This window comes from Suricata suricatta, chromosome 3, assembly GCF_006229205.1.
Source record: "Suricata suricatta isolate VVHF042 chromosome 3, meerkat_22Aug2017_6uvM2_HiC, whole genome shotgun sequence".
Lineage (NCBI taxonomy): Eukaryota > Metazoa > Chordata > Mammalia > Carnivora > Herpestidae > Suricata > Suricata suricatta.
In genome coordinates this window covers 41,936,293-41,949,909 of record NC_043702.1, presented here as the reverse complement: position 1 = coordinate 41,949,909, position 13,617 = coordinate 41,936,293, and the positions used below count along the sequence as shown (strand labels likewise).

Sequence of the window (13,617 nt, the reverse complement as noted above, 5' to 3'; positions counted from 1 at the left end):
TTTATCACGGGGCAAAACATCAGGTGTGTGTCCCTATGTATCTGTTATGGTTCTAGTTTTAATAGGACAGACAGACTCTGACACATTGTAAATAAGAATTCACATTGAAATGCCTACTACAGGGGCACCTGGCTGGCTCAGATGGAGGAGCATGCGGCTCCTGATCGCAGGGTCATGGGTGTGAGCCCCACATTAGGTGGTGGAGATCACTTAAATAAATACAACGCTAAAAAAAAGAAAAGCCTACTATAAGACTGCCTCCTCTAAAGCAACCTATACGACCGTGTTGTGACAGAAGTGAGGGGTGCAAACTTCATGGCAGAAGGCACAATGATCCCATCTTTTCTCGATTACCTCAACTTCACGGTGAACTGGACCCCGGTTTTCAAGACTAGTGGCCTCTGAGGGTGTGTTGGCATGCAAGGCTGTCTTTCCACCACAAATGAGCTGTAAATTCCGAGCAGAGTGCAGATTAGCATTTCCATTAAGGCTGCGGCAGTACAAATTATTTTCCCTACACAGGAGAGGGGGCTAGCGGGCACAAGCTAAAACTCGGTTTGGAAGATTCTAACGAGCTGGTGAATAAAGTGAGGTTTGCTAGTCAGCACAAAAATCCCCACACCAAATTTACTCAACAAGATCAGAGTAGTTGCAGTGACCTGTGATACCCTGAATTGTTCATTTATGAATTTGCATGAAGAACCAAATTTGTTAGCCAGACTTACTGTGGTGATCACTAGGCAACATATACAAATATCAGATCATGATGTTGTACACCGGAACCTAATATAATGTTGTGTGTCAACTGCCTCCAATTTAAAAAGAAAAAGAAAAAGGAATTTTACTACAGCTGAAAATAAGCCATGTAACATACTGCCTTACTACCATAATTTGAAATGGGTATTCTGGTATCCTCTGGAAAACTGTTCTTCTAGTAAAATTGTTTAGTAATACTTATTATCTAATAAACATTTCCAAGCTTTAATTTTCGCTTAAAAAAGGATCAAATTTGCATTCCAAAACCCAAGTAAATAAATATCCTTGATTATTTCAAAACAATAGCACTGAGCATTCCTGCTAGGACATTAGCCACACGCCAAGTTGACATGAAGACAAAACTGCGATATGAACTCTATGCTTCTACCCAGTGCCATGTATTCCTCTGCCAAGCGTATCTGGACACCTGCCTGTGGGCAAGGCACTGTACAAGGTCCCTGTGGGGGACAAAAAGATGACAAAGGCACACCTCTGTCTTCCAACAACTTCCCAATTTGTGTCACAGACAACAGAAATACATATACAAGTACATAATAAGTCCAGAATGGGAAAAGAATGAAGACTGGACCATGCAGACCTCGAAGGGAGGTAACATATTTGGGAACTCTGGGAAGATTTCATGGTTAGATATAAGCTGAAAATTTCAGAATAATACAATTTGGAGATGAGGTTCAAAAGAGAGGTGGAAGAAATAGCGGCTCGGCCAAATGACTGTCTGGGGTAGGCACGAGGTCTGCCTGGAAACAAGGCATGTGCGGAGGCCAGCTGGGCCTGCGGACGGAGTGGATGCTGGGTGGAGGGGCTCCACCTGGGTGAGCATGTGACAGAGAGCCAGGCTGGACTCTGCTTGGAAGGCACAGGGTCACAGGGACGAGGGAGGCAGGGGCTGAGAAGGGAAGCACTGCGAGGTGCCCATGTAGGAGTTCTGCAGACAGGACCTGACAGCCCGGGGTATGATGAGACCTTGGTGTGGGAAGGAGGGGACACCAGGACAGACTCAGTAGGACTCGGCACAGACTGACCCCAGGGGAAAGACGGGAGTAAAACTGACAAGTTACCAGTCTAGGGGACCACAAGAATAAAAAGCCGATGGCACAGACAGGAATTTAGGAAGAGGTGACTGCCCTAAAAACATTTACACAATTAAACCCTTCTCAATGATCTGAATCACCATAACATTCTCCCCTGAGTAAAATAACTGCAGAAGACACAAACCAATCTCCCTCACGTTACCTCTGAATGAGCTGCTGGAAGAGTTTGAAGGTGCGGTCCCATAGCCCTTGTTTGTTTTTTGTGATAGGGTCATGTTCATAGGTGTATTTCTGTTCCAATTCCTCAAGCTTTTTAAGTTGCTGACGAACCTGCTGCAGACTCTCGGCAACTATGGTGAACCTGGGGAGGGACAAGACACAGAGTCTCAATCAGAAGCCGTCCTAAAGCAGCCTGGATTATAGGGAATCATGGAGACCAATAAGTGGTTTTTATGGGCAACACACGACGTTATCTGTGCGGCCACCCTCTGCAGGGAGAAACAGAGAGTAAGGTTCTTCTTTGTGTTTCAAGGCAGTTATTCAGGGAGAAGAAACCAACGGCACTGACGGATTACCTCCCTACACTTCGATGTGGACCTGGGGAGATGGGGCGCAGCCCACGGGGGATGTGACTTCCACTGACCCGTAAGATAATTGGGATTTGAGGGACAGGAGAAAGAGGAGGTCAGAGGCAGGGGACACAGCAAAGCAGACTCCATCAGAGATGTGATGCAGGAGGCAGCGAGGAGCCGGCATACAGGAATGGCAGGCCCCCAGTAGAAGAAGAGGAGGGAACCAAGGTCATGGTTTCACTGAACTGAAAGGAGAAGGCAAAACACTCAATCCAGACACTCAAAATATAACCCAAGGAGGAAACCAGCCATTGCTTTCAGGTTCCTCTTCCCTGACAATAAAGTGCCTCTGAGCCAAGTCAGGTTGTGGGGCTGTCAGCTCGACTAGCCGGAGTAATGACAGAAGAAAATCTCTCAGCAGAATCTCTCTCCTTCACTTCACAGTTCCACTTCCCGAATGCAGTTCCAGGCACCCAGAGAGCAGCCCTGACCATGAGAGAAGGCAGGCCAGGCAGGCAAGCGCCAGGCAGAGTCTAACCCAGTGCTGCCCGACGTTGTTCAGGCCACGGCACACATGAGAAGATGACAGTGTGTGGACAGCACAGAGGGGGACACTGGAGGGCCTCTGTGGCCCTGGAAGAGGCTCCCTGTGGCCTAAACGACCTCCAGGGGGCTCCAGACAGCCCAGGGCAGTCTCGGGCAGCAGGAGGGCTGGGGGGTCAGTGCCCCTCAGGCCCATGGAAGCACACTGGGCTAGGGAGCTCTGTTCTAACCTGAGCTTCTAACCACAAGAGATTTGAAATATAACAAGGCAATCCACAGAATAAAAATAAATGACAATATTGATTGTGATTTTTTTTTTTTAAGTAGCAATTCACAGAACCTCCCAAGATCTCTGGTCCTTGGGCCCTTGGGAATTGTTCATCTCAACTGAGATCTCCTCTCCTCTCTGATCCAGTCTTCCATCCGCTCTGGTCTGCCGGCCCTCCCCCGGACACTAACATGCTCCTGGTTGCCACCTGGCCTTTCTGCCTCTAGTCTATCCTCCTGACCGCTGCCAGAGTGACCTTCGAAGTAAAACAGAATAAAACAGAGAAGTAAATCACTTAAACAAAAAAACCTACCTGGCTCACTAGCACCCACTGGACAAAGGCCCGTTCCTAGCACAGTGTGAGTCTCCACAACCAGGCTCAGGCTACTTGCCACCTCCACTTTCTTCCTGTGCTCCCTGGCCCCCCACCCGCCAACCATCCGATGTGGGTGCTGCAGGCCCCCACTCGGGCCCAGCTGCTCTTCTCCGCTGCCGCAGCCATGCTGATCTCCTCCGTGGGCTCCATGACGTACTCCTCTTCATTCTCAAGAGTCTGTGCAAGGCCACTTCCTCTCAGAAACCTTTCCTGCCGACTCCGTCCTTCATTTTCCACAGAACTCTGGACAGACCCTTGCTAGAGCACTGGTAACATTCTACTGCGCAGAACGATTACATCCACCTCCCGCCTCCACACTGAGAGCTCCTTACTGGTAAGGACGAAGAACCGTTCATCACTTGTCGCCAGGTCCTAGCCCAGTGCCAGGCATAAGGCATTTAGTAAATGTTTACTAGATGATGACCAAATGAACACTTCATGACAAACTGTGATCTCACAGAAGCCTGGAAAATGTCTCATGCTATTCTGTTTTCAACAAAACATCAGGGCTCAAGTTGTTAAATGTGTTTATGTGACACCTACGTCACCAGTGTTTTGGCACAAATGACGCATCGCACAGTACACATATAGTAGGAAGAGGCAGGCTCCAAGCCAAGCACAACTTGGATGAACTCATCCACATGCGTGAAAAACGTGTGCTTTCCAAGTGACTATTTCCAGAGCAAGAGGACGCTGGACTGGATCAAACTCTAAACCAAAGTTCTGACAGGGTCCTTTTACTAACTACAACTCAAATGTGTGCTTCATGAGTTCCCGGGGTTAGCCAGCCAGCTTTGGAGAAACTTACCAGTTTTGCAGCTGATCAAGACAAGCATTGGGGGGTCCCCCGATACAGGCACTCTGCTGTCTCTGCTTCCACTCCACCAGTTCATCATTAATCAGGGCCTTCTGGGTAAGTTCGGTGATGTTCAACAATTCTATTATTTTGTGAACTACTTCCTAAAGGGAAAGGAAGAAGCAAAGTGAAGTAAGTTCACCTTTAATCACTGAATTTAAAAACATTTTTTAGGGGTGCCTGGGTGGCTCACTTGGTTAAGCGTCTGACTTCAGCACAGGTCATGATGTCAAGGTTTCTGAGTTTGAGCCTCACGTCAGGCTCTCTGCTGTCAGCACAGAGCCTGCTTCAGATCTTTTTCCCCCACTCTCTCTGCCCTGCCCACCCTTGCTCATTGACATAACATACTTTCTCTCAAAAATAAACATATGTTCAAAATATTCTTTAAAAGCAAAGCAAATACCTCAACTTGGGCTCTAAGCCAAGTGGTTATAAAAATAATAATTCTTTCTCAGTCCTAGCATCAGCAATCAGAAAACAAAATGAAGTAAAAGGCATCAAAATTGGTGAAGAAATCAAACTTTCACTTTTCGCAGAAGACATGATACTCTACATGGAAAACTGTACTCCACCAAAAGGCTGCTAGAACTGATCCATGAATTCAGCAAAGTTGCAGGGTACAAAATCAATGTACAGAAATCTGTTGCATTTCTATACACCAATAATGAAGCAACAGAAAGAGAAATCAAGAAATTGATTCCTTTTATGACTGCACCAAGAATCATAAAATACCAAGGAATAAGCCTGTCCAAAGATAAAAAAAATCTGTAGACTGAAAACTATAGAAAGTTTATGAAGGAAATTGAAGAAGACACCAAGAAATGGAAAAACATTCCATGCTCATGGATTGGAAGAACAAATATTGTTAAAACGTCAATACTTCCCAAAGCAATCTACACATTCAATGCAATCCCAATAAAAATTGCACCAGCATTCTTCTCAAAGCTAGAACAAACTATCCTAAAATTCGTATGGAACCACAAAAGACCCCGAATAGCCAAAGTAATGTTGAAGAAGAAAACCAAAATGGGAGGCATCACAATCCCAGACTTTAGCCTCTACTATAAAGCTGTCATCATCAAGACAGTATGGTATTGGCACAAAAACAGACACACGGACCAATGGAATAGAATAGAGAATTGGACCCACAAAGATAAGGCCAACTAATCTTTGACAATCCAGGAAACAGTATCCAATGGAAAAAAAGACTGCCTCTTTAGCAGGTGGTGCTGGGAGAACTGGACAGCAACATGCAGAAGAATGAAACTACACCACTTTCTTACACCGTACACAAAAATAACTCAAAATGGATGAAAAACCTCAATGTGAGACAGGAAACCATCAAAATACGAGAGAAGAAAGCAGGCAACAAACTCTTTGACCTTAGCTGCAGCAATTTCTTGCTCAATGTATCTCCAAAGGCAAGGGAATTAAAAACAAAAATGAACTTTGGGACCTCATCAAGACAAAAAGCTTCTGCACTGCAAACAGAGAGGGAGGGAGGCAAACCATAAGAGACTCTTGAATACAGAGAACAAACTGAGGGTTGATGGAGGGTGGGGGAGAGGGAAAAGTGGATGATGGGGACTGAGGAAGACACTTGTTGGGGTGAGCACAGGGTGTTGTATGTAAGTGATGACCCATGGGAATCTACCCCCAAAACCAAGAGCACGCTTTACATACTGTATGTTAGCCAATTTGATAATAAATTATATTTAAATAAAAATAATAAAATAATAATTCTTCCACTATTATAAACTTCATGTCCATTATTTACAGTTTGTGACAAAAACAACATGTTATTCTAAAAAATGAATCATTACCTTCCTCTTATTGTCAAGCATTAAATACATCTTCTTGATTAACATCTGTTCTTGTTTCTGATCATTCTTTGCCACACCATTGGTTTCATGTTCTGTGAATTGGGAGAGATAACAGATAAATATAAATTTAATAAAACCAAATAAATCCAAGATGCACAAACACTTAGAAGAAATATAATCCACATGCTATCTGGTGATAGATCAAAGTTTGCTCTTCAGTTTTTACTAAACAAAACAAGAAAAATGCCCTAAGAATAAAAACTGACAGGCTGAAACAAAGTATACTTGTTTTCAATGACCCATAGAACCTGAAAACAGTACCATCTGGTTCTTAAGTCACTGCCAGAATATTACTGAAATGCACATAAGTGACAAAATTCAAAATCTCCTATAAAGAATTTACACAGAGCCTATCCGTAGCTTTGCAAGAGAAGTATTAGGAAGTAGTAGTTGAAGTTCCTTTCTTTCCTACTATTCCTCAGATTATACCAATCACCTCTCCAGATTAACCTTGGTATCTTCCAAATGACAGCGAGGGTTACAGCAGCACCTAACATATTTTACACAATGCATCCTTTTGGATTCTTTTCAGTCAATGGCCTGTCGTCATTAAAAACAAGCAACAACAAAATAGAGCAACACTGCTTTAAAACATTAAGAGCAATGCTAAACTTCTCTTCAGAGTATCCACATGGAGCTGCAATGTTTGAAGGAGCTTCCAGGGTTCGCACAGGGAAATCCCACACTCCTGTCAGTGTACGTCCATCAGTGGGCCAGATACAAGAAGTACAGTGAATAACACATAACCAGTGGTTATCAGCTGGGGGTGGCACTCCCCCGCCCCCACCACAGAACATTTGGCAAAGTCTGTAGATAGTTTTGGGTGTCACCACTGGGGAGTAAGGAAATAGTTCTACTGCCATCTGGTGGGGAGAAGTCAGGGATGCTCCTAAACGTCTCAGGCACAGGACAGCCCCTCGCAACAAAAAAATTATCAGGTTCAAAATGTGAATAGTACAGAGGTTAAGACCCTGGCTTGCATCATCAAGAAGCCAAGATTAGCAATTCAGAGTCATAAAACATTTGGCAACTATGAAGACATACTTGTCTTCTTTATCTAGTGTAAACAGAAAAAAAAAAAAGACGACAGTCAATGGGCACTGCTTTCAAGGTTAACTCTTACCTCTGTTCTGCAAGGTTTTGCACTTGAAGTCATATTCATCTTGTAAGTCTTCTAGGGTCTTGATTTCATGCTCTATACACTACAAATAAAAACAAAACAGGTTTTCCACCAATCCGCTTCCAAAGATTTTGGGAAGTAGATGACTATTTCTATAGGACCCAGAAAACCATGGTAACAAATCCAGCTCCCTCAAAGATGGATTCAACTTGCAAAATTCTAATCACACACAGAATAATTTCAATTTCCTTAATAAAAAGTATGTAAGAACTTTTTTTTTTTCAAAAAGGGAAAACATATGGCTATTTCCAGACTGGGCTTACTTGATTTCTACTTTAATGAAGTGTTTCCCTAGAAGGCTGCAGGATAAAGTTGCTTCAAGAATATGGAATTTGGAAAGGCACTGTCTGAAGCACAAAGTCAAATCCACGTCGGGGTGACACATACCCGGGTGAGACGGCGCTTCTCAGCGGGAAGGCCTTCCCCACCGACACAGGCCTGGCGTAAAGCAAGAGCCCTTCCCCCAGCCCCCCAATCAGCTCTCACAGGCCTTGGGCACCAAAGCAGCTCTCTGCTTCCATGTTATCTTACAGATTTTATTCTAAAATTGTTGTGGCTATTTTATCCTAATCAGAAATGTTATCAGAATTTCTTTCTAGTGAAATGTTTTTGTTCCCTTTTCAAGTCTTAGAATAAAACAGGTGTTTGAAAAAAGACGGGCTAGGCTCATCCTGGGGCTCTGTGTAATCCCAGGAACACCCCAAATTTGAGAAGCATAGAAGGTTCTTTAGAGCAGCAACACCTAGTTTACTGGGTGATGGGGCAAAGTCGATGGTTTCTGCACAGTCTCAAAAGGAAGAAAGAGATAAGCCCGATGTTTAGAAATTATAACAGGGGCCATAAAAGTCCATCTCCCCATTGGTTAGCCAATTTGTTTACTTATGGTTTGGGACTTCAGCAAAACTTTCCTCTCAACGACTCAAAAGACTGAAATCAGTTGCCATGTTTATAGTCGAGCAATTGAAACCTTTTTCCTTTACAAAAAGTTAGGGGCTCAAGGTGTGTATTTACTCAATACTCACCATAACTTTGTCTTTCACATTTCTGACTTTACTGTCGAGCTCCTTCTGTTTGTCTAACATCACAGTGCTCTGAATATTCCCCGACTGTGCCTGCAACGGGAGGTGCGTGGTTAGCAACTATTGTTTCTTCTGGCCTATTTACCTGCTGGTTACTCTCCAACGTCAAGTCCATACCCTGTGCTCTTACCGACCTCCCAGACCTCCCAAAGTCTCCTACAAGTTTCCCACATGAGTGCTGACAAGAAATAGCTCAGTTCTCAAGGCCCTGGAAAATGCTGACAAACTGTTAAACAGGCTACAGAAAGACGAAGCTCAGTTCATGCCTAATATAAAGAGTATTTCTGGAACTTTCCACTAATTCACACAGTTGCATGGTACCACGTAAGAGTTCATTTCAAGGTTTCTCAAATTCTGTAGATAAGATTTTTCTTACTATCCCTGTACTTGTCTTAAAGCTTTGCGATCCATGGTTGTGGTCCCCAGACCAGCAGTACCTGACCACCTGGGAGCTTGTTGGAAATGCCGCCTCTTAGGTCCTAATCTGATTACTGAATCAGAAGCCCCATTTTGACAAGATCTCAGGTGATTCAGAGGCATATCAAAAATGAACAGCACTGCCCTTTACGGGCTTCAACAAGTATCTGCTACCCTAAAGCAGTAACAACTGTCAACCCAGACACACTGAGAGTATTTGGTGGATTTGGTCCTCATCCTCGATGAGGACTTGGACTTGGACGTAGCAGTGTCTGTGTTCATTTCATCAGGTGTTCCATGACTTACTCACACAGTATGACTTACTAGATATTAAGTCAAGGTCGGGCAATGTCCCAGGTCCAGGTGGTAGAGTGGTGAACATGAGACTGTTCTCATATAGATGAGATTCTAGAAAGATGTTATTTTTGCTTAGAGTTGAAACCCCTCTCATGGCAAAAACTGTGCCTATCAAACTTTCTTACATAGAGTCCTATACAGCATAGATTCTATGTGGGTGTTTTTATATATTCAAATTTATCAGTATTTTCTTCTTTCATATTTGGATTTTCCCTATTAGAAACCTTCCCGTATTGATGGATTATAAAGGAGTTCACCCATTTTTAACCTAGCACTTCCATGGTTTCTTTTTTTTCTTTTTTACTTTTGTATCTCTGATCCACTTGAAGTTTATTCTTGTGTTTACTGTGAAGGATGGCTCCAGTTTTAACTTTTTCCCAATTGGCTATCCATTCGTCTTAACAATATTTAATGAAAAAGTCACGTTTTCTCCAGGGCTTTCAGTTGTCACTTTTATCACCCAAATTTTCTTATGTACCTGGTTTCAAGTTCTAGATTTCTCTTCTTTCCCATGGAGCTTTTTCTTCATAAGCCTGAGCCCCTGAACAGAGTTTAATTACAGAGCGTTTGGAGTACATCTAATAGGGCCGGTCCCCCCTCCCTGCTGTACTTGTTTCATGCATTTCCTTGCTATTCTTGCATGTTTATTTCCTGATGACTTTCACAGCTTCAGAAAGCAACTTGGTATTTCTACTGGGATCACATTAAACTTATGAGTAACTTAGGGAGAGCCGTTATCTTTATGATGTTGCTTTTGATTCTTACGCTTCTAATGGTTTTCTCTTGCCAAATTGCATTGGCAAATACCACCAATATAATGTTATCTAAGTAGCGGGGTGAACAGTGGACATCCTTGCCATGGTTCCGACTCACTAACGCTTTCCAAACTAAGATACTGTTTATAGAACTGAGAGGGGTGTATTTTCATAGGCTAAAGAGATATCCATCCACTCCTATTTTATTTAATGTCTCTTATCAGGGATGAGTGTTGGGTTTTGTCAGCCCTTTTCAGCAACCAAAGAGATAAGCATATGCTTCTTCCCTGTATCTGTTTATATAATGAGTTACATTAATGGATTTCCCAGTCACAGTCTACTCTGCAATTACAATCTGGAATAAATCCTACTTGGCCATAATGTATTTTTTTCTTAATTCTGATCACTAATTTATTTAGGACTTTACATTGTTCTACTTTTTTGTTCTACTTTTATTAGCTTTGAGTAATTAAAGTTATTTTTTGTTTAAAGAAAACTTTGGAAGCCTTCCTTCATTGTATATGCTCTGGAAAACATCTAAACTATATCTATGTAAAGCACGTATTAAAAAGACCCTAAAATGACTGGTATCCCCAGGCGTCACATGTCACCAAGGAATAAATGGGGCTGCTCTGGCCAATCAGAAAGACGTCACCATGAGCAGCTCCATAAGGCTTCCCATGTCTTTTAAAATTTTTTTTAAATTTTATTAAAAAAATGTTTTTTAATGTTTTTTATTTATTTTTGAGAGACAGAAAGAGACAGTGTGAGCAGGAGAGGGTCAGAGAGAGGGAGATACAGAATCTGAAGCAGGCTCCAGGCTCTGAGCCAGCGGTCAGCACAGAGCCCAGTGCAGGGTACCGTGAGATCGACCTGAGCCGAAGCCAGACGCTTAACCAACTGAGCCCCCCAGGCGCCCCAAGGCTTCCCATGTCTAAGGAGGGATTTCTGCTGATGTCTGTTAGAAGTACGGTGTGGATGACATGTCCGGTGGGCTCTTGAGAGCGCCGGGCTACTTCACCCAGATGGAGGGACCAGGACCCTGGAGCATGCTGACTTCCTGCTCCTTTCTCCTAACCGTCAAAGTCAGTTTAGCAAATGGGGAAATCATGGTTGTAAGAATGCAGCCACACTCCCAGCTACCCCATTCTGGTATTCTCTTACTCCTCCCTCTCCTGCCCCGCATCGTCCTTCTATCCTACTCCGAAATACTGGGTGGCTGCTAAGCATTTACCATTGAGTACATAGAAAATAACAGCAATATAACTAACGACCACCCTACACTTTCGATTCTGATACTACTTCCAGGGTGAGTCTTTAACTTTTTAAGTTTTGGACAAACCAGGACAATCAGGAAACCACAGGAACATGAAACACTAAAGTTGCGTACGCAGGTGTTAAATCACTATATTGTACACCTGAAACTAACATTATACTGTATGTTAACTAACTAGAATTTAAATAAAAACTTTTTTAAAAATGTTAAAGTTGGAAGAGACCTTCATGGTCCTTTTCTCCTATTTTCTCATTTCACACCTGCACCTCTATAGACCTTGTTTGGAGGGTTTTAACTGAAATGGAGTTTCTCACACATCCCAGACCAAGGAAAAGTCGGCTCAGGGAGGCTTTCTCTTCAACTAAATCAGCAGCTGTCCAAGTAAGAGGATCTGTGACAGGCACTCAACAGGTGTCAGGTGTCCTAGTCAGAAAGCCATCCTGTCCCACCTCACATGTCCAACACCCGAAGACAGATCAAGAGACTTCTCTAATAAAGAGGTTTTAGAATCGGACGATTCTATGTTTAAATTTCAAACCTTATTAGATAGGTGGCCATGAGCAAAGTGCTTGCCCTCTAAACCTTAGTTTTTTCATCTGTAAAATGGGGATAAGAATATTTCATAAGGATAATTTCAATGACAGTCTTGAAAACATTTATTCAAATGAAATAATGTTCATATAAATAAATAAGCATTCAGTGTATGGCAACTCTTTTACTACTGAAGATCACAAAGAATAGCTATTGTATGTCTGTCCTTCCAACGTGAAAGAAATGATCACCACCTACTGTGGTGAACTCTATGGGCCTAAATTTTGTCCATGCATATAAGCAGCTTTTTCAACATTTTGCTGTTCTATAATGGCACCAAACAAAACATCTGTAGTTTACTAAGAAATATCTCTATATGATATCATATTCTATTAAATGGACTTTCTAATGGCTCTTCTATTAAAACAAATAATAACAGAAACAATATTTTTCTATCCCAACATTTCTACAGAATTTTGTGCTCTTTAAATGCACTGAACAGACTCTGAATTTTGCATGTTCTAAACATGTTGAAGTTCTTGAATCTCCATGTATCTATAAGTTTCCACACCTGTCAGTCAATTCACGGACATTCTTGTTTCATCTAGATTCTCTCCACACATCTGGCCCCAAACGGAGTTGCTCTGAACCAAATACAGACATCTCACCACCCCGTACTTACAGATGTCAGTATGAATAAAAGATACATTATTGAAATGTAGTTACTTCAATAAGGGGAGAAATGGCAAAGAACTCTTTCTCAGTTTCCCAGGCTGGGTAACTTTGGTGCCTTTTCCCTCTCCCTGATGGCCTCAGACATCTAGATCCTCCCGTCAAACCCCCAAAAGCCTTGCTTCTCTTGTTCTCAGCTGGACAATCAACTAAACCCCCTTAAAGGTGTTCACTGATACCTCAGGTGTCTTCTGAGAGGCTTAAAATGAACCTCTCCCCAGATTACCTGCATTTTTAAAGGGGAGACAAAAGCTTGCAAGCTTTCAAGACCTAAAGCATAGCCAAGAGAGAAGGCCGATCTGGGAGAAGAGAAATCCCCCAGTCCCCTCCCAAAGCCAACTCTGGGCCCAGGGCTGAATGTGAGGGGAGACATGCTTGAGCGGCAAGCTGGTAGAAACTGTCTTCCTGCCCGTCTCTGCTCTTGGTGGGCCTCTCAAGTTTATTTGATACACGGGAGTGGCCAGCCCACTGCACAGTGGTGTTAAGACAAAAATCGCACATAATCAAAATTTCCTGCTGAAAATCTCCCAGGTGCAGAAGGCCACGTTAAAGGTGGGCGTCGCTCCTGTAGAGACCAGGCAGCCAGTGCTGATACACACTTTTGTTCACCAGGAGAGGTGCCAGATGAACTAGCTTGAGTAGAGAACAAATAATAAAGATCTTTAAATGTGTAGTGCAGCCAGGTGCTATCAGTGTGACGAGGAGGCAGGAAGTAAATGCCCAGAGAAGCAGTGCATTCACAAGGACGGTCAAACGCCCAGAGAGTGCATGGAAAATGGCATTCACCTCCACTATTTAAATTCTAATATTCTCACATTCCCCGCACCCCCCCCTCCCGCCCCCAACGACAGCCTCACATTGGAAGGTTCTTACCCAGAACAACCCATGCTGTGGTTTCACAACGGTCTGCCTTCTGGGGTGTTCCCACCACTCCACCACTCACTCAAGAAAGGAATAAAAGATGCTATGGCAATTAAAAAAATC

The 13,617-nt window shown here is 43.1% G+C and overlaps 1 protein-coding gene across 1 annotated transcript in view; it reads right to left on the bottom strand.

Moving 5' to 3' along the window:
* The window catches only part of STAT1 (signal transducer and activator of transcription 1), a 36,209-nt gene that overhangs the window by 21,577 nt on the left and 1,015 nt on the right, over positions 1–13,617 (bottom strand). Inside the window, exons 2-7 of the mRNA XM_029934218.1 lie at positions 8,509–8,598; positions 7,430–7,508; positions 6,247–6,338; positions 4,376–4,527; positions 2,011–2,169; positions 355–447 (exon numbers count right to left, since the gene is read on the bottom strand). Of these exons, the coding sequence (XP_029790078.1) occupies positions 355–447; positions 2,011–2,169; positions 4,376–4,527; positions 6,247–6,338; positions 7,430–7,508; positions 8,509–8,598 (665 nt within the window). The remainder of the gene's footprint in view (positions 1–354; positions 448–2,010; positions 2,170–4,375; positions 4,528–6,246; positions 6,339–7,429; positions 7,509–8,508; positions 8,599–13,617) is intronic.